The 20,082-nt window shown below is 41.3% G+C and overlaps 3 protein-coding genes across 11 annotated transcripts in view; 2 read left to right on the top strand and 1 right to left on the bottom strand.

The window, feature by feature from the left end:
- Positions 1-16,873, bottom strand: part of LOC311020455 (uncharacterized protein) — a 53,980-nt gene extending 37,107 nt beyond the window's left edge. The window contains exons 1-9 of one of the 9 annotated variants that reach the window (XM_084020485.1): positions 16,758-16,873; positions 16,467-16,493; positions 14,926-15,222; positions 14,091-14,150; positions 13,951-13,998; positions 13,316-13,384; positions 13,040-13,144; positions 12,503-12,546; positions 11,225-12,042 (exon numbers count right to left, since the gene is read on the bottom strand). In XM_084020485.1, the coding sequence (XP_083876611.1) occupies positions 11,956-12,042; positions 12,503-12,546; positions 13,040-13,144; positions 13,316-13,384; positions 13,951-13,998; positions 14,091-14,150; positions 14,926-15,222; positions 16,467-16,493; positions 16,758-16,791 (771 nt within the window). In that variant the 5' untranslated portion in view covers positions 16,792-16,873 and the 3' untranslated portion in view covers positions 11,225-11,955. Of the gene's footprint in view, positions 1-11,224; positions 12,043-12,502; positions 12,547-13,039; positions 13,145-13,315; positions 13,385-13,950; positions 14,014-14,090; positions 14,151-14,925; positions 15,223-16,466; positions 16,494-16,757 lie in introns of those variants that run through there. The other 8 variants (XM_084020484.1, XM_084020482.1, XM_084020483.1 and 5 more) reach the window with 8 other exon arrangements.
- LOC311020512 (voltage-dependent calcium channel subunit alpha-2/delta-3-like) lies at positions 2,336-11,178 on the top strand. The gene is made up of 5 exons (XM_084020579.1): positions 2,336-2,388; positions 2,508-2,625; positions 2,753-2,866; positions 3,096-3,177; positions 10,607-11,178. The coding sequence occupies exons 2-5, from the start codon at positions 2,534-2,536 to the stop codon at positions 10,697-10,699; spliced, it is 381 nt and encodes a 126-aa protein (XP_083876705.1). The 5' UTR covers positions 2,336-2,388; positions 2,508-2,533; the 3' UTR covers positions 10,700-11,178.
- A 341-nt stretch (positions 16,874-17,214) lies between the features above and the next one.
- Positions 17,215-18,993, top strand: h1m (linker histone H1M; the record flags this gene model as incomplete). The annotated part of the gene is made up of 5 exons (XM_084031737.1): positions 17,215-17,676; positions 17,760-18,019; positions 18,118-18,226; positions 18,310-18,359; positions 18,730-18,993. Exons 1-5 carry the CDS (start codon positions 17,604-17,606, stop codon positions 18,991-18,993), a joined length of 756 nt encoding a protein of 251 aa, XP_083887863.1. The 5' UTR covers positions 17,215-17,603.
- Between the last annotated feature and the right edge of the window lie 1,089 nt (positions 18,994-20,082).

Genomic DNA, 20,082 nt, shown 5'->3' with positions numbered 1-20,082 from the left:
ATTATGAAGCTCAAGAATGAGATCAAGTCATATTTAGGCAGAAATAACCTCTCAGTAACTGTATTTGGCCTTCAATCACTTTTTGGCAGGTGAAAACCGTCTATTTTGTGTTGTAATGGTCCTTTAAAAGAAATTCAAGCTGTCCTGTGAACTCAGATCTTTATATTATGAAGCTCAAGAATGAGATCAAGTCATATTTAGGCAGAAATAACATTTGAGTAACTGTATAGGTCCTTCAATCACTTTTTGGCAGGTGAAAAGGCCCGTTTTCTGTTGTAATGGTCCTTTAAAAGAAATTCAAGCTGTCTCTTGAACTCAGATCTTTATATTATGAAGCTCAAGAATGAGATCAAGTCATATTTATGCAGAAATAACCCCTCAGTAACTGTATTTGGCCTTCAATCAGCTTTTGGCAGGTGAAAACTGTTCTATTTATAGGCTTATGTAACCCTCCCAAATCATGTCTTTCATAGTATTGTCTCCAAATAGTAGGCATAAACAAGAATATTAGATATACAAGACACATCCAAACATGGGAAGCAGATGTAGAGCCCAGATCAGATAAAAGATGATGCAGAGTCACGAGGATACTTGCAAAAGTGATCATTTCTTTATTGAAAATCCACACCTATAAATCACATTCATTACAGTCTAATTCATAAGACAGGGCTAAACAAAGGCATCAGACATACCCAGCACAGAGACATGTCTATCACGTAATTGTCAGGGCTGATTTCGCTACAAACTACACTTCTTTAGGCCACAGTTGTGATAATTACGTAACAACAAACGTTAAACTTTCTAAGACACATACCTTTGCTATAATTGCGGACGTACAGTTGTGTGTATCCGCATATTATGACCGTTTAATCCAGAGAAAACCAGACGTTTAAACGCTACCGCTCAACGGGCTGCTGTGCGCGCTCCCGAGACCGGAAATCAAATTCTGGCAGACGATCACTTTTTGACACGACACCTGTCCTGGCTGATCAACCTCCAGAATTAATGCGTGCGCACAGGGTTGGTGCACCGAGAGATCCTTCTTCAAAGCCTCGACCACTCATCCTTAAGTGTTTGAGATTCACTGACCGGGACAGAATCCTTAACGAGTCCAGAAGGCATCCAGTCACGGTAGCTGGTCATCAGATCAAGTTTGCGCCAGACTACAGCGAGGCTACATCCAAAAGGCGCAAACCCTACCCGGTCCTAAACAGGGCGCGTCAGGCCGGGTTCCAGGCTTTCCTGCTTTACCCAGCAAGGATTTCTCTAAACCGGGGCGGTGAGCGCTACATGTTTGAGGATGTTGGCAAAGCCTCGGCGTTTCTGGATTCCGAGGCCGTAAAAGGATCAACTGGTGTGGCGTAAACTTCGGTAAACGGGACCGGTGACGCGCGCCTTGGCGCAGTGGTAAGATTGTCGCTGAATTTCTGTCTTCTTTTTTTTGTTCATTTTGCGCGAGCTAAGCATTAGGTGACAGAGACTCTTATCATGGACAGTCGAGGAGAACAGATTATGGACGATATCCTTATGGACAGCCTTGTGTTGTTCTTTGTTTGTTTGTTTGTTTTTTCCTTGTTTTCTTCTTTAATGAGTATTTGTTTGTTAGTTTTTTGTCCAATGTGTGGCACCTGTGGGGGTGGTTGCGAAGGAGGACGGGGGAAAGGAGAGGAGGGAGGGATGAGTGGGAGAATGGAAATTAAGATGGCTGTTTTTCGTTGTATCCATATGATTTTGACAATGAAAAGAAGAAATATATACTATCTTGTTTTACTCTTGATCTTTAGATTAGTTTAATGAATAGCACAACATTAAGAATTATATCCTGGAATGTGAACGGTGCAAATAATCCGTTTAAACGTGGTAAAGTATTAAAGCATTTAAAAAGATTCTCCCCAGATATCGTTTTTCTCCAAGAAACACATGTAAGAACAGAGGAACTTGCTCATCTTAAAAGAGAATGGGTAGGTAAAGGTACTTGGTGTTGGACAATCTTCAAAGAGAGCTGGTGTTGCTGTTTTATTTAATAAGAAATTAAACCTTACAGTTAACAATGTATTAGGTGACCCTTCCGGGAGATATATTCTGATTAATGTTTCTGTGGAATCAAGCAACTTTACTCTAGTAAATATATATGCACCTAATGAAGACTGTCCAGGTTTCTTCTCAATTGAGAGTAAATTACTTAGTATGTATTATAGTGCTTAAACGGTCATATATGTGAATTACATTTTTCATCAACTATTTATACCTTTTTAGAAAAAGAAATGTGTTAACTATTAATTAATGCTTATCCGTGTGTTTACTGACATTAATTAATATTGTCTCATAACAGTTTTCTGCTAGAATTTAACCTGTACAGCTGGTGGAATGTGGATCTTTCAGTTAAAGGTAACTCTAGTTGATGATCATTACAGGCATGTTTGTGTGTGAGAAAGAGACGTCTCTGTTTTTTATGTGATGTTGACTTACCACAGTTACATTTCTCACATCACACTTCACACTTTTAGCTCAGAGACCTCGGGGTAAAACCACGATGGAGCCATGTGACACAGAATACCCTGCGTTCGTCTCTGAACGCACCATCAAAGAAACAACGGGCAACATTGACTGCGGGGGCTGTATCAGGTATGCTTCAGGCCCACTCGTGACTCATCAAATAAACACTGCCTCTCCTCACAATTAAACAGTTCAGCCTGCTGCTGATCATGCTATAACAGTTTAATTGCAGTGTCTGTCTCTGTTTGGGCGTCAGGTCTTTTGTCATACAGCAGATTCCCAGCAGCAACCTGTTCATGGTCGTAGTGGACAATAAGTGTGACTGCAACAGCTCTCCTCCCGTAACCATGGATCCCATTGAGATCATGTATATCCTTTCTAGATGAAACACAGCAGTTCAATATGCAGATGAGGAAAGTAGATCATAGATGATTTCAGTTACTGACTGTGAGAAATATCATTACTTCTGTAGGGTTGATGTTTTTAATGCACCGCTTCAGTGTTGCACCAGCCTAAATTAGCTAACATGAATGTTGGAGAAACTCCAAACTTGTAAACATGTTCTGTTGACTCATTTACACCCTTGACACCTTTGAACACAACGAGTCACTAAAATGTGACCGACTGAAGTTTCAGAAGGACAGAAAGAAGCCTGAATCCTGTCATCCTTACCACCCGGAGGTATGACGATGTGTGTTTGTCTGCATGCAGCCGACAGTTATAAAGGGAAGCTGACACCAAAGCACACAAAGAGTATTTTTATTGAAAGAGAAACAAGCTATGCAAGATTTCATCATAACAGGATAATTTCAGCTTACTCCAGCCTAGTGTTGTTTTTGGCGGCCTGTTTTACTTTTAGTTTTAGTCTAGTCTTTGTCTCAAGCTATCATTTTAGTTTTTATTAGTTTTAGTCATGTCCATCCTATTTTTAGTTTAGTCAAATTTCAGTCGACTAAAAGTCTGAGCATTTTAGTTTTATTTAAGTCAGAATTGTCCATGACTATTTTAGTCTAGTTTTAGTCGCTGAAAACTGATGACACTTTAGTCTAGTTTTAGTCGACGAAAACTGATGACATTCTAGTCTAGTTTTAGTCAAAGATTATATTTAGCCAAACCCATTTCACAATTCAAACAAGGTTATCTTATTATTATAATATTGTTACCTTATACATTAAAGAATACATCTATTCCAGACACAGAAGACACTCTGATTTGAATTAACAACATTTTATTTTACCAACCAAATATGTTATTACATGACCAGCATTTTCGCGTCTCGTCTTGTTTTCCTCATATAAAGGATAAATGTTGATTGACGACTATATTTAGTCATAATTTTCATTAACGAAAGTGACACTACCCAGATACACATTTAATACAGTATAACTGTCAAAAAAGGCAATAAATATTACTAATATTTATTTGCACCAAGCGCTCGCTGACAGGCCCTCCCTCCCCCGACAGGGGCCCCGGGGTTCCTCCGGGCTGGGTCACTCCTCTTCTTCCTAGGTTATTCATGGGGTCTTTTGAACCATTCTTAGTCTGGCCCCTCACCTGAGACCAATTTGCCATGGGAAACCCTAGCAGGAGCACAAAGCTCCAGACAACACAGCCCTCAGGGTCATAGGGACACACAAACCTCTCCACCACGGTAAGGTGATGGTTACCGGAGAGGTTTTTTTTTATTTTTATTTTTTTATATTTCACATGGGGTTAGGCCAAATTGGTTTGTTTGAATAGTTGTGGGAAACCGGAGCACCCGGTGGAAAACCCACACGACACAGTGCAATTCACTGTGCCACCCTTTTTTTTAAATATGAATATATATCTGTATTATAATTCCTAAAAAATAGGAATTATAATTTTTTTTTTTTCTTCTTTTCGTACTTTAGTTGTGGGAAACCGGAGCACCCGGTGAAAAACCCACATGGACAAGGGAAGAATATATCATATATACATTTGGGGCCAAATTGGTTTGTTTAAGTAGTTGTGGGAAACCGGAGCACCCGGTGGAAAACCCACACGACACAGTGCAATTCACTGTGCCACCCTTTTTTTTAAATATGAATATATATCTGTATTATAATTCCTAAAAAATAGGAATTATAATTTTTTTTTTTTTTCTTTTCGTACTTTAGTTGTGGGAAACCGGAGCACCCGGTGAAAAACCCACATGGACAAGGGAAGAATATATCATATATACATTTGGGGCCAAATTGGTTTGTTTAAGTAGTTGTGGGAAACCGGAGCACCCGGTGGAAAACCCACACGACACAGTGCAATTCACTGTGCCACCCTTTTTTTTAAATATGAATATATATCTGTATTATAATTCCTAAAAAATAGGAATTATAATTTTTTTTTTTTTTCTTTTCGTACTTTAGTTGTGGGAAACCGGAGCACCCGGTGAAAAACCCACATGGACAAGGGAAGAATATATCATATATACATTTGGGGCCAAATTGGTTTGTTTAAGTAGTTGTGGGAAACCGGAGCACCCGGTGGAAAACCCACACGACACAGTGCAATTCACTGTGCCACCCTTTTTTTTAAATATGAATATATATCTGTATTATAATTCCTAAAAAATAGGAATTATAATTTTTTTTTTTTTTCTTTTCGTACTTTAGTTGTGGGAAACCGGAGCACCCGGTGAAAAACCCACATGGACAAGGGAAGAATATATCATATATACATTTGGGGCCAAATTGGTTTGTTTAAGTAGTTGTGGGAAACCGGAGCACCCGGTGGAAAACCCACACGACACAGTGCAATTCACTGTGCCACCCTTTTTTTTAAATATGAATATATATCTGTATTATAATTCCTAAAAAAATAGGAATTATAATTTTTTTTTTTTTTCTTTTCGTACTTTAGTTGTGGGAAACCGGAGCACCCGGTGAAAAACCCACATGGACAAGGGAAGAATATATCATATATACATTTGGGGCCAAATTGGTTTGTTTAAGTAGTTGTGGGAAACCGGAGCACCCGGTGGAAAACCCACACGACACAGTGCAATTCACTGTGCCACCCTTATTTTAAAATATTAATATATATCTGTATTATAATTCCTAAAAAATAGGAATTATAAAACAGCATACATTATTTTCCAAATTATACATTTTGGGTCAATTTGGTATGTGTGTTTGTGTGTGTGCGTGTGTGTGTGTGTGCTGTCATCAGTGTCTATGTCCTGTGAAGAGCTTTTTAAACCATGACTTCTTCTTCTTCTTCGGGATCTGGCTCTGAGCCTCGTCCAACTGGGACCTCAAGGAGCTTTCTGTGTTCTTCAACTCCTCTTCTTTTTCTTGGAGAGCCTGTCTGAGGCTCTCAGTGGCCTGAAGGAGATATAACTTCTCCTCCTGGTCACTCTTGAGCTGAGCCTCATAGGTAGCTTTGTCTTTCAGGCCCTCCTTTACCAGGGAGTCTCTCTCCTGCCACCGAACCAGGTGGTCACTGGCCAACTGTTCTTCAAACTTTTTCTGAAGAGCAGCCACGAGGTTGTTGTGATCTTCGTCCTGCATCTTAAGCTGGGCCAGATGGTTGTTCTGGGATTGTTCCAGCTGTTGGAGGAGCAATGACTTCTCCTGAAAGTGGAGACTCTGAGTTTCAAGCAGATCTTTGGATTCTTTCAGATCTGCTGCGATCCTGCTGGTCTCCACATTCTGCTGCTCCAGCTGGGCTTGATGGATCTTTGTAGCCTCCTTATGTTGTGTTTGAAGAGAGGCTACGCACTTCAGCTGGGCAAGGTGCTTGACCCGGACTTCTTTCAGCGTTGCAGTGAGGGATGATCTCTCCTCTTCCATCTGGAGGTGTTTGGTCTCAAGATCCTGCTGAGATTTCTTTTTCTCCATCTCAGAGTGGAGATGCTCAGTCTCCAGCAGCTCTTCTGACTTTTTCAGGGCTGCTGCAATCCTGCTGGTCTCCACTTTCTGCTGCTCCATCTGGGCTTGATGGATCTTTGTAGCCTCCTCCTGTTGTGCTTGGAGAGAGGCTACGATCTTCAGCTGGGTGTGGTATTTGTCCTGTGCTTCTTTCAGCGTTGCAGTGAGGGATGACTTTTCTTCCTGATCACTCTTGTGCTGCTGCTCGGCCTTTGCTATAGAAGCCACAATGAGTTTCTTCCTCTGCTCCTGCTTGTGGAGCTGAGCCTGATAGGAAGCTTTGTGTTTCATGTTTCTCTTCACCAAGGATTCTCTCTCCTGCCACCATACCAGGCGGTCACTCGCCAACTGTTCTTCAAAGTTTTTCTGAAGGGTTGACTTCTCCTCCTGACACTGCAGCTGCAGCTCTTCTGACTTTTTCAGGGCCGCTGCTATCCTGCTGGTCTCTGCTGCCTGAACATCAATCTGGGCTGTGAGGGAGGATCTCTCCTCCAACGACTGGACACGTTCGGTCTTCAGTTCCTGCTCTGCTTTCTGCAGATCAGCCATGAGCTTACCAATTGCCTCTGTGTGTTCATTGATTTTGGCCATATAGAAGTCTCTGTCTCTCTCCATGTCCTCTTCACTGGGGCTTTTTTGTTGACTTTGTGCCTCTTTCAGGGCCTCTGCCAACCAGCTGGTCTCTGCCTGGCATCTCTCCAGTGTCTGCCTCACCTCAAACTCTTGTTTTTGCAGAGAAGCAATGACGCTGACGTGGAAATGATGGTATTGGCCAGCCTTTCCCAGCTCACCTGTGAGGAACGATGTCTCCTGCTGCCGCAGGACACGTTCGGAGTTCAGCTCCTGCTCCGCTTTCTGCAGAGCATCCGTGAGATTTTTGATGTTCTCCTCCTGGTTGCCGATGATTCCCTCAGGGAAGTCTGTGACCAGCTTTGTGTCCTCGTCGGTGCTGGTTGTGTGTGGTCTCTCCAGGGCCTTCCTAGTCTCCTCAACCTGATGTTGGAGAGCTCCCTCCACCTTGCTCAACTCTTGTTGTAACTTCTCCACGTTGGTTTTAGCAACTGCAAGAAGCTGCCGTTCAGCACTGAGCTGCAGACTGCTGGCCTCCCTTTCACATAGAAGGAGCTCTTTCTCTGCCTTCATATTCTGCATCTCAGCATGCTGGTCCTTGTTGGTGGAGATCTCCTTCTGAAGATCTCTCTGAGCTTTTTCTAAACAAGCCTTGGGTTTCTCCAGGGCCTTCTTATTCTCCTCAACCTGAAAGTAGAAAGCTTTCTTTACCTCCCTCAACTCTTGTTGTACCTTGTCCACGTTGGTTTTAGCAACTACAAGGAGCTCCCTTTCAGCACTGAGCTGCAGAATGCTGGCCTCCCTTTCACATAGAAGGAGCTCTTTCTCTGCCTTCATATTCTGCATCTCAGCATGCTGGTCCTTGTTGATGGAGATCTGCTTCTGCAGATCACTCTGAGCTTTTTCCAACCATGAAGATGGAGGGGGGCCCTTTTGAGCCAAAGGGAGACTGCTAGCCTCCCTTTCACGGATGAGGGCCTCTTTCTCTGCCTTCATCTTCTGCATCTCAGCATGCTGGTCCTTGTTGATGGAGATCTGCTTCTGCAGATCTCTCTGAGCTTTTTCCAACCATGCAGATGGAGTGGGGCACTTTTGAGCCAAAGAGAGACTGCTAGCCTCCCTTTCAGGGATGAGGGCCTCTTTCTCTGCCTTCATCTTCTGCATCTCAGCATGCTGGTCCTTGTTGATGGAGATCTGCTTCTGCAGATCTCTCTGAGCTTTTCCAAACCATGCAGATGGAGGGGGGCCCTTTTGACTGCTAGCCTCCCTTTCACGGATGAGGGCCTCTTTCTCTGCCTTCATCTTCTGCATCTCAGCATGCTGGTCCTTGTTGATGGAGATCTGCTTCTGCAGATCTCTCTGAGCTTTTTCCAGACAAGCCTGGGGTTTCCCCAGGGCCTTCTTATTCTCCTCAACCTGAAAGTAGAGAGCTCCCTTCACCTCCCTCAACTCTTGTTGTACCTTGTCCACGTTGGTTTTAGCAACTGCAAGGAGCTGCCTTTCAGCACGGAGCTGCAGACTGCTGGCCTCCCTTTCACTTAGAAGGGCCCTGTTCTCTGTCTTCATCTTCTCCATCTTAGCATGCTGGTCCTTGTTGATGGAGATCTCCTTCTGAAGATCTTTCTGAGCTTTTTTCAAACATGCAGATGGAGGGGGGCCCTTTTGAGTCAGAGCTGTATTCAGCTGGGTTTTCAAGTCACTTATCTCCATTCGCATCTGTCTGTTATTGTTGTGATCTTGAGTCTGATCAAGTAAAAGCTGCATCAGGTCTTCATTGACTTCAAGATGAACTCTCCCTTTTATTTTGCTGGAGGTGAGTCTCGCTTTGTCGTCCAAAAATTGTACTTCTGCCTCCATTGCCTTGTGATGGAAGTTAATTCGGGTGTCACGTTCAATATCTTCCATCTCTGTGTTGTGCTGAACCAAAGTGTTCTTGTTCTGGGAGTTGCTCTGTGCACTTTCAATCACCACAACTTTGTCTCCGAAGTGCATTGGCTTCTGACTGTAAGTTGTATAAAGAACAACATTGGGCACTTCTTCTTATAGACTTCCACTCGCCTTGATGTCTTATTGACATCACAGATTCCATGGTCTTTGATCTATGACATCACACATTCTGTGCTCTTAAACCTGTTCCAGGTGACATGTTCTGTGGTTGCTATTGGATACCAGTGTGATTTGTTGTTTTTTAAATGACCTTATTTGAAGTGCTGATGCACCTACAATGTTAGCCTAGCCTAGCACCCAGCAACAATGTTAGCCTAGCCTAGAACCCAGTTATAATGTTAGCCTAGCCTTAGACCCAGCTACAATGTTAGCCTAGCCTAGCACCCAGCTACAATGTTAGCCTAGCCTAGCATCCAGCTACAATGTTAGCCTAGCCTTACACCCAGCTGAAATGTTAGCCTAGCCTCGCACTAGCAATCACATTTTCAGTGATTTTAAAGGAATCAATAGTCTTAAAATGAATTCTGGGGAGTTTAATTCAGATAGAATGTGGTGTGATGTGGTCCCTTCATCCAGAGTATGTGACGAGTTTTCTGCAGCAACTGTAGATGGCCTGCTGCGTAGTTTAGGTATATACCTATAAGTATATTTGTTTATAAGTATATCCAGCAGTAAATACACAGCAGAATACCCACGTCTTTAAGGCTGCAGCTTACAGGAGTGAAGCATGACTGTGAGAAAGTCCTCTCATGGTTCATTATTCAGTGACTGGAGGTTATTTTCTTCACATTTGTGCTGAGAAAACATTGGTCGTGACTGTTTGTTTGGAGTTGAGTTGATTTCAAGCTGATTAAAGCAGTTTTTAGCAGGTCAGAGTACCTGTTCTCATTTTGGAAATTAGTTTCAGCAGTTTACTCGTCTCTCTTCTCTCTGGCCACCGAATGGAGCCTCAACCATCCATCCATCCATCGTCTACTACTTTATCCTGTATTCAGGGTCACGGGGGGGCTGGAGCCGATTCCAGCTGACATTAGGCGAAGGGAGGGTTCACCCTGGATAGGTCGCCAGTCAATCGCAGGGCCGATAAGAATTTACAACATATTATTTCACTAACCAAAAATGTTATCGTCACATGACCCGCATTTTTGCATCTCGTCTTGTTTTCCTCATAAAAAGGATAAAAAGGTTCGTTGACAACGATATTTAGTCATAATTTTCATTAACGAAAGCAACACTACCCAGACACACATTTAATACAGTATAACTGTCAAAAAATAATGCCAATAAATATTACTAACATTTACTGGCATTATTTTACACTTTATATTTTTATACTTATTTGACTCTTTCTTCTCTTTCTCTTATAAATGCAGCTGTATAACTTCCCGAGGGATTATTGAAGTATTCTGATTCTGATTGCCACAGATATTTATGAACAAATATAAATAAATGCGAATGAGGTCGCAAACTACAAATAGCCTACAGATCGCGTCTAACAGGATGTAACTTTTTCTATGACTTCCTGTCAAATCTTTGAAGGCCGATGGAGGTGAACAATAAAATGATCACCCAGACTGTCAACTTACTGCCTCAGCTGTGAAGGAACCCAACTACCACACAGTTTGTTCCTGTGCAATAAGGAATTAACCATATTTAACCACCCCATTAATATTCATTATCTCACCAAATGACTGTGTCTTCTGCAGGAAAATGCCATGGAGTGTGGTTCGGCAACACGCCTCTCCAGTCCGCTAACAGCAGCTCTGCTCCCTCTGATAGCAGCAACCATCAGCAGGTGACCGTTAGCAGTGAGGACGAAATCAACAAGAAGATGCTTTTAAACACATAGAGAACATGGCCAATCAGAAATTAATTACTACTAAGAACAATAAATCTTTATCTGTAGCACTGAGACTCACATCCATTAATGCAGAAAACATAAGCGATGTGATGCAGCAAAAAAAAAAAGAAGAGATTAATGAGAGTTCTTGGTGACTTTGCTCAGATTGCGCCACTGACAGTTTGCCATATTGTCCTGACTGTGTGCTGAACTTAAATAAGGAAAGGAAATACACTATGTCAACAGTAAGGTATTTCTTGTCAAAGTTTAAAATATGAAAAAGTCCTTTTTTGGGCAAAGAATGATAGTAAGACATCAAATGTGTTTGTTTCTTTGTTGTGAGGGAGAAAAAGAAGGTTAATGTAAAAGTCTGCGGAATGTAAAATGCACTTTTGTCACATGTGAAAAGAAAGCAGAGCGGTCTGTTATTTATGACAGTAAATTGCTAAAAAAAAAAAAAACTGTTGACGGTGCCGTCAGTTTTCTTTGGTCAAATGTTTTATTTTGTTACTAAATTCTTTTTGTGTCTGAAAACTATGGATCGTGTAAAACAGCTGAGAGACAACGGGAAATTAGAACTTGCTTTATTCTGCCAGTTTCTCCTTGTTTTAAAGCAGAAGACATTTCAGACAAGCTTAAGATGCATGAAGATCACAGAATGTTACGTCGATATATCCAGCCATAATTTGTCAACACATACTCTTATCCTCATGTTTGAGAAAGCTGATGAATAAATACAAAGAAATATTTTCCTTCCTTTTTTACCCCCCTCGTGTTATTTTCTCTGAGACTGAGATACAAGATACAATCTCCCGAGGTATAATCAGGAGACCATGAGCTAAAACATACAATATGTACAGTCACAGTATGTTGTAAATGCACACAAATGTATTTATTATGCATAATCATAAAAGTATCAGACAAAATATATCCAGTTACAAAAACTCTGAACAGAAAACACGTTGGAAAACAAAACAACATTTACAAACGGGAGTAAAGTGAAAGTGTGTTCTAGTTCTTTAGTTTCTTTTCCCTTGTTGTTATCAGTACGTCAACTGGGAAATTGGATCTAACTGTTAAACGTGGGACGTTAGTAGAAGTTAGTTTGGTTAGAAAAAGACATTCCAGTAGTCTAACATTATTCAAGATTAAATCACTGACAGTTCTTTAGGCTATCTGCTTTGTCTTCCTCTACACAGAATAAAACCGTTTGTTTCAGTGTGGCTGTACGGAGCTGTACGTCATCAGGACAGATGCAGCTGGCTCCTCAGAGACGGTGGCGTACAGGTGGTATGTGTCAAACTGGGAAAAGAAAGAAACCAACTGTAGCAACTACTATATGGCAAATAATATCAGAATACTTTTTTAATCCCTCTGGAACTCATACAGCTGCAATCGTCCATAAGAGTTAAGAAGAAAGAGCTTATAAACATAGTAATGTGACAAGTCCTAAACACGTGAGTAGTATTAAGTTAAATATGTACAATGTATGCATTGTATGTGTGTGTGTGTATATACTGTATATATATATATATATTAAAAAATCAAACATTATACATTTGTGTATTTGCTGTTGAGGTAGAAGTAGTAGTTTGTAGGTATTATTGCACATAAATAAAGTTAGACAGTTTTACTGTCAGACAGTTACTGTACCGTATATTGCACATACATAAGGTTTACAGTTAGATTATTGCACATAGTAACTGGTGCATGGAGGTACAGCTGCATCAGACTGAGGAGTACTATTAACTTTGTGACTTACATTGTCATTGTGAGACTTTCTCTGCCGTTTCACTTCCTCAGAACCTGAGAATGAGACACAAAGTAAGATGATTGTTTCCCACAAAGCAGGCAGTCTATAAGCACAAAATAAACACGACGGCCTTTGAATCTAATGAGACTCTGACGGTACTCTGCTTGTGCCGCTCAAAGCACCAAAAACACACATACATTTCCAAAAACCATGACCTGGTCAATCAAAGTTTAATGTAGGAACTATTTTCTTTCAAGCAGACGACACCTGCTGGATTATTTGAGATTCCTTTAAAGAGCACCACAATTAAGCTAAATCTACCTGTATAATAATTTGTCATAGTCGGTTCGCATGTGCTTGTATTTTTTATTGTCAAACCCTCTCAAACTGAAAAAATCTTAAAATGCAATTATTGTGAGAGTTCAGTTCTAGAGCTTAGATAAGTGTAATAGGTTTGGAGACAACGTGTTAAAAGAGAACAGTATGAACACCCAATAAAAAACAGATAATGACTTTATTAGACAAACAAGTCAACATAGTTCTCACCAGTTCTTATTTTGTTGCAAAGAATTGCAGAAATGAGAAGAATGATGCACACAATCAGCCCACAACCACTCACAACCGCTACAAGCTTCCATATACGCGTTCCCCCTTTGAACAACAAAAGTCAAACACAACGTCTGTGAGCTTTTCAGTTTATTAACATGTACTGGTAATATTAACATGTAGTGTTACAATACTACAGTATTTCAACCACCAACATTACTTATAATTAATTTAGGTTGGAAACATAATTTAATCACTGAATTCAAAATGACTCACCTGAAGCTGGTTCCAGATGGGTTGCAGGGTTGGAGCCATTTTTAGTGCCAGACGTACGAACACTCACACCTAGTAGGTTCACAAGAGCAAACATTTTCATAAACGTGCAGTAATGCATGTTAAGCATTTTCACGCAATATTTAGTCTACCCGTTATCTCATTGCCAGATTCTGGATTCATAGGAGTCATATTAGTATCTGTTCCGTGGGGGGGGATCTACAAATGTAAAGTAGCCCAATGTTTTACTTTATAGCTTTTACTTGAATAATGTAGAATCTTTACAATAGGAAGGAACTTAAGAAAGGCATAAGCAACTTAGTTTCTATCGCACACTGAGTAAATCCTCACCATCATTTTAGTATGTTCATTGACTGAGATTCAGAAGAATCACTTTTTATAAACATATTCTGTGTTTCATATGTGGTTATTACATAGTTTGTATATAAATATGTGGGAATTTTTGAAAATGTTATAATTACCTGATGTTGGTTTAGCAGATGTTAGGGAAGTAGAGATAAGGCTACCAGTGTTACTTGGCATACCAATAGTCCAGTGAATTAACAATATAACATTTCAAAATAGTCATATATTATTCAGACACACATATGAATTTATTAAAGTCACACATTTGTTACCTGATGTTACAGGAGTTACAGGAGAAGTGCGAGGCACAGCAGTCACACCTGCTGAATAAAAAACTTTAACTTTAACAATAATAAACACAATAAGTGCCTTGTGATAATCTTCTGGATTTATATTTAATAGTGTGTCCTACCCGTGGTCGTAGTAGGTGTCAGCTTTGTCTGCGTCACGTGTGACTCTTTGTCCCTGATACCTTCAACAAAAGAAGATGGATTTGGACTCCATGTGTGGGACACATTTGTGCGATCAATTGAGCAGGCAGCAGTAGAAGAAGCAATATGTGTTGAAATTAGTTCGCATTTTTGCACCTTTGGCTTTTGTTTGTTTGACTTCCTGTCTTTGTCATTTTCCTCCTTCTTTGTGGATCGCCTGTGTTGTATTAGACTTGTCAGCCCTGTTTTGTTCCCTTTGTTTCCTCCAATTATATTTTATGGTGAATATAGAGCTTCCAGTCAGGAGTACAAGGACGCTGCGCTGATGTCAGCATGCGGGGAGGCATCGTAACGTCATGGCTGAGGAGCTCCTAGCCTGAGTTGAATAAGGTTTTTTTAGAAACCCCTGATTTCCAGCATGCAAGCCAGCTAGCTTCCAGCACTAGCTTCCAGTCTGCTCCCCAGTCGGCTAACCTCCTACCAGCTAACCTCCAGTCAGCTGGTCTGAAGCCTGCTCCAGTCCTGAACTCATTCCTGGGAACCCACCTTGCCCTGGGAGGTCCCACGTGCCTGTCTGTCTCTAGGAAGCAGGCGTCAATGACATGTCGATTCACCAAGTTGTGCAACAATCCAGAGTCTCTGCTGAGGGATCAGCTGTCCAGCTCAATCATTATGTTTTACAATCAATTGTCAACTTATTGTTTCATAATAAGAATACTGTTGCATCATCATTTTTTCAGTCCCTTCAAAACACCTGAAAAATGACGGCACATCATTTAGTTATATATCACAAACATATGATAAGCAGTAACTCACTTTGTATTATGATGGAGGATGTGTCACTGTGATGAGATGGAGCATTTACAGCTCCATACAATTTGGTGTAAAAGCATTTCAGTTGAACCAAAGCAGGTGAACTTTGTTGTGACATCCTCAGCAGGTCAGTTCCTGTCAGTGTCAGCAGACAAGTGTCGACTTTGTTGGAGTGTGTCCCGACAGTGTGGAAAAAACACTGATGCACAGGATCAGAGGAAGGAATCTGACAGTCTAGCGTGACTGTTTCAGTCTCTGTGATCACCGTTGGATTCACTTTCAGTTTAGGGGGAAGAAGAGCTGAAAAATAAAAAAGTCAACTTCAAATACCCAATAATTCTATTAATATGCTAATATGAGGTGAGGTTCAGAGGATTTGATGTAGAGGAAATGGGGAGAGAAATACAACCAAACTGAAACAAAACTAAACATAGTCAAAGTAATAACCATTTACATTTACATTTACATTTAGGTCATTTAGCAGACGCTTTTGTCCAAAGCGACTTACAATAAGTCCATTTGTCAAAAGAAGGAAACAAAGAAACCACAACGTATCATTGCCGATAAAGTAAGAGCTAAAAAATAGAACAAGTGTTAGGTCCTCATCTGAGTAAAGTAGTACCTTAAGAGCAACAGTGCTATGATCAGAGTGCTATAGGTAAGGGGTTTTTTTTTTGGGGGGGGGGGGGGGGGGGGGGGGGGTTAGTGGGTCATGCTATGTAGAGTCGAGGTGAAGTCTGAACAGGTGAGTCTTGAGCCTTTTTCGGAAGATGGCAAATGACTCAGCTGTCCTGACATAACCATCCATCCCTAAAATAACCATCCATCCCTAATTGGGTGAAGGCAGGGTACACCCTGGACAGGTCACAAGTCTATCACAGGGCCGACATGTAGAGATTGTTAGTGATTCCCAGAGTAAACGCAAATCACGGGAAAGCATCATTTGGTCACTATGCAACAAATAGCTGGAATAAACTTCTTGAAGATGTAAGACTTGCCCCAACTCCGACCACTTTTAAAACTAGACTGAAAACTTTTATGTTCACCTAGCTTTCTGCTAATTTTTTAAATGTCGGCACTGTTCTTTTTTTATTGTCCATTGTATTGCAAATATGTTTTTATTCTTTGTCTTTCTGTAATGCATTTTAATTTTGCCTTTATTTTCTTTAATTCTTCTATTTTTTCACTTTATTGTATGACATATTATGATGTGAAGCACTTTGAGTCTGCCTTGTGTATGAAAAGTGCTATACAAATAAAGTTGCCTTGCCTTGCTTTGCCTTGCCGAGAGACAGACAACCATTCACGCTCACATTCACACCTACGGGCAATTTAGAGTCATCAATGAACCTATCCCCATCATGCATGTATTTGGACTGTGGGAGGAACCCGGAGAACTCCAAGGAACCCAAACCAGGAATCGAATCCAGAACCTTCTCGCTGTGAGGCGACAGTGCCACCCACCGTGCAGCCCCAAAGTAATGTTATAAATTCCCCAGAAAACAGCACAGCTGAACATGAAAGATAATAGATCTGAGACTGACCTTGTGATTGACTCTTGTGAAATGAATCTGTTGGAAAACAATATAACAAGATACAGACACAATTATAACTCATTAATACCTTCAACAAAATCTAGATGATTACAATTTTGTCTGGTGAGTAATTCTGTCAAACTGAGCCGGGAGTCGAGATCAAGACAACACAGGAAATAAGAACACGCATAACATGCAATCGTAAAAAGGTAAAAACAGAAGTAGCCTACGGTACAACATGCTGCTACATTATTTAGTACATTTGTTAAGAGGAAAACATGTATAGAAGGTATATCTTACAAATGAAGATGAAGAACAGCAGGCATCCAGGCATGATGAAGCTGAAGAAGAAGGTACTTGATTGTCTGACTATACTTTGATGTACTCAGTAGTCGTTTTGCAGAACTCGCTCTCAGAAAAACCACAGCTAATATGAGGTGAATTAGACCGACACTTGTGGTTAGCATGTGTCACTCTCGTGTGGGAAATAAAACAAGCTGACATGACTTGGTGACACTTTCAAAAGTCTTTGACCTGCATATGCAATTGTCAAGATAAACTGTTTGTGAATTGTATTTATTTTATACTATAGAAAACATTCAAGCTGGTCCGCTTACTAATATTGCTTGATTCATATGTGACGATTCTGTATTCCATTCACCATACATTCAGTTCACCGCAGCTGTCTTCATCGTCAGACAAGAATAGAAAACTAGATCTGCAGGACACTGGGAGGTTTGGTTTCCTGATTATTTTTAATTGTATTGATTATATTTTTATTTTAAAACTGAAAGACATGTTCAACCTCTTTTATTTGAAGGATTGGTAGGATTTTACCATTTTGTACAATGCATGCTTCGTTTTTTTTCAATGAGCAGTCTTTCTCTAAAATATTGCAAAAGATTGATTGGACTTTTGGCGAGGTACGATCGAAAGAATTCAAAGCGTCTCCAGTAGACGGACGAAGCATTTGGCCACGCCTCCTAATGGCTTTAATCCCTGATTGATCGCACCTGATGCTGATGGATTCACCTGCTCACCTTTTACCGGAAGCGGCAGCATAAAGACGGAGACCGGCGTGGTTCCCGTGACGTGCTGCTTTTAGTGTCTTGCTTTCTTTTTATATTGAATCGTCAGTCGGTCTTAATGACTTCTAAAAAGCCAGTGGCCGACTCATCGGAGCCGTCCTCCGGTGAAGAGGCGGAGGAGCCGCAATCAGGTCTGCTCGCTTTTCACTTCAAAAGACAACATGGCTGTAGGATCCTTTATTCACAACTAACGATGTTCATGTTTGCCCGCTAGGTGCTGCGGCGCCGCCGCGCAAACCCGCGACGCATCCCTCCACGGCAATCATGATAAGAGAAGCGCTCGAAGAGTTGGACTCACGTAAAGGGGCTTCATCGAAAGCGATACACAATTCTATCAAACAGAAATACCCCTCTGTGGATATGGTGAGGCTGAAGCCCTTCGTCCGCAAAGCCCTGATAAAAGGCCTGGAGACCGGCACGCTGGTGCGTCCCGCCAAATCCAATGTCCCTACAAGCGCAAGGGGGATGTTTAGGGTGAGACGTCTAAGCCTATAGAGGTTCATCAAAGCTGTGTTTTTATATATATATAATAAACGTTATTAGTCGATCCTTTTTTTCGTCCCCTGCACTAGCTTGCGAATAAAGCCAAGGAGGGAAAGGCAAAAACTGAGAACGTGGATCCCAATGTGGAAAAAGCGTCCAAAGGGCCGAAGACTTCAGCTAAGAAAACCCCCAAAACCGGTAGGAATAAAAGCCTGTGCAATGGCTACAGCCACTAACGTAGTCTGTTGTCTAATAGCCCCTTAACTTTTTTTTTTTTAAAGGTGCCTCGAAGAAGGACGACTCTGCCAGTGACGAGGGCAAGTCACCAGAGGTGAGTGTCTGCTGAGAGCAAATCAATGAAAGTGTTCATATCTGCTTACCAATATCTGATTATAGGGGGCTGCAGTTAAATTGACCTTTAAAGTTACATATGCTGAAATGTATTCCTGGCAGACCATCATCATGAGGAACTCTGGCTATTCAATGGAATAGTTTCCTCATTGTATTTAACCTTTTCTTACACGGTGGGCTTGCTGAGCGTATGTGCTCTTTTGCTGCAATGTCCTGTAGACAGTGGAAACTAACTACAATGTGAATGGATTTAAAAATGAAAACATAATTGTATAGAGTTCTGTGGTTATGGGACTGCAGGATTTCAAACGTATTATAATTGTGGCTACACTCTTGTCTGTCCATTTAAGGATTCAAAGCCTCCCAAAAAGCCCAAGAAGGAAAAGGCGCCTGCTACTGCTACCTCAAAGGTTGCTCCAGCAAAGAAGCCAAGAGCCAAGAAAGTTGCAGAGATGGAGGATGACGAGGGAGCCACTACTTCAGGCAAAACTGAAGCGCCAAAGACGGGGAAGACCTCTCAGCGCAGGGCTGCTAAAGCAGCAGGTGACGCCCCTGCTGGTGACGCGCCTGCTGCTCGAGCAACTAGCAAACGAGGCAAGAAGAATGCAGAGTAAATGTATGTTTTATAATATATTTCAATAAAAATCTTAATTTTTTGGAGCTCTTGTGTACTTTCTAAATTCAGTGCATTCGGAGCATGATGCCCCATGATGTCTATATTCTGCTTGTTGGGATATAGTGATTTAGTAATTGTGATTTAGTTTCAAGTAAAACTGATGCTTGACTATTGAGGTACCTGTTAGATGAACCTCCTATACAACTTAATTCAGTCATGAATTGTCTTCTAACATAATCGAAGACAAACCAGCAGGAAGTGATGTGGTGCAGTAGCGCTGGTGGCTGCATGTTTTGATCAACGGGATGAGTCGGCTGCTGTGGACACAAACACTAGAATGACTACATAGTTTCCAGGCAGTTTGTCCTGTGGCTTTCTCCAAACCTTCAAGCTGCTCCACCTGCTGTTGCTGTGCCATCTTGAATGGATGTGACTGCATCCAGCGCCTCCTACAGGGTAGAGACAAAACAGTCAAGGTGCTCTAATGACTGATCAGACATAGGCCTTCTCTATAGCACCATCTGTTTTATTTGCGATGTGCATCATTTAACAATCGGATGTATTAAACCTTGATTTTTCACAGGGACCCTCTTCAAGACTTAACTCGCAGTAATGTCCTTAAGGGGACATTGTGCTTTTTCTGAAACCCATTTTCAACTACACTACCAAAAACCGTCAGTCAGCCTGCAGCTTTCAGGGTCCCCGATGTTTTGGGGCGATGGGGCAGCTGCCTGCTTTGCCACGTTGCTACTGTAACCAGCATTGGTCACAGCAGGAAGAACACGTAGTTAATTTGTTCCTTCCAATAAACCTGAATTAATCTTGCTCACCTAAATGTAACATAGTAAGACTTGTTCCTTTTATTGCTATGACACAAAACGGTCTGCTGTGAAAATGATTTATGCCAGTGAAGCTAACATGAACATCTGTTTCATCAAACTGATGTGCAATCTTCTCCTCAATGCTGGCTAGTTCCACTTTCATGTTTCGAGTACTGTACACTTATATATTCTACCTGCATCGCTCCTCTTGTTTGGCAGGTTAAGTTTTCAAGCATTCCTCAAGTTGGCCTTTGTTTTCCCAGAGC

The sequence above is a fragment of the Eutrigla gurnardus genome (assembly GCF_963514095.1).
Source record: "Eutrigla gurnardus genome assembly, chromosome: 2".
In the NCBI taxonomy this organism is placed as follows: Eukaryota; Metazoa; Chordata; class Actinopteri; order Perciformes; family Triglidae; genus Eutrigla; species Eutrigla gurnardus.
Note: the sequence above shows the minus strand (reverse complement) of the source record. Positions and strands in the feature narration are given on the sequence as shown.

Coding starts and splice junctions, on each gene's coding strand:
- LOC311020512 (XM_084020579.1), top strand. CDS start 2,534: ATGGAGCCATGTGACACAGAATACCCTGCGTTCGTCTCTGAACGCACC. Junction 2,867..3,095: donor GATCCCATTGAGATCATGTA/TATCCTTTCTAG, acceptor CACCTTTGAACA/CAACGAGTCACTAAAATGTG. Junction 3,178..10,606: donor GTCATCCTTACCACCCGGAG/GTATGACGATGT, acceptor TGTCTTCTGCAG/GAAAATGCCATGGAGTGTGG.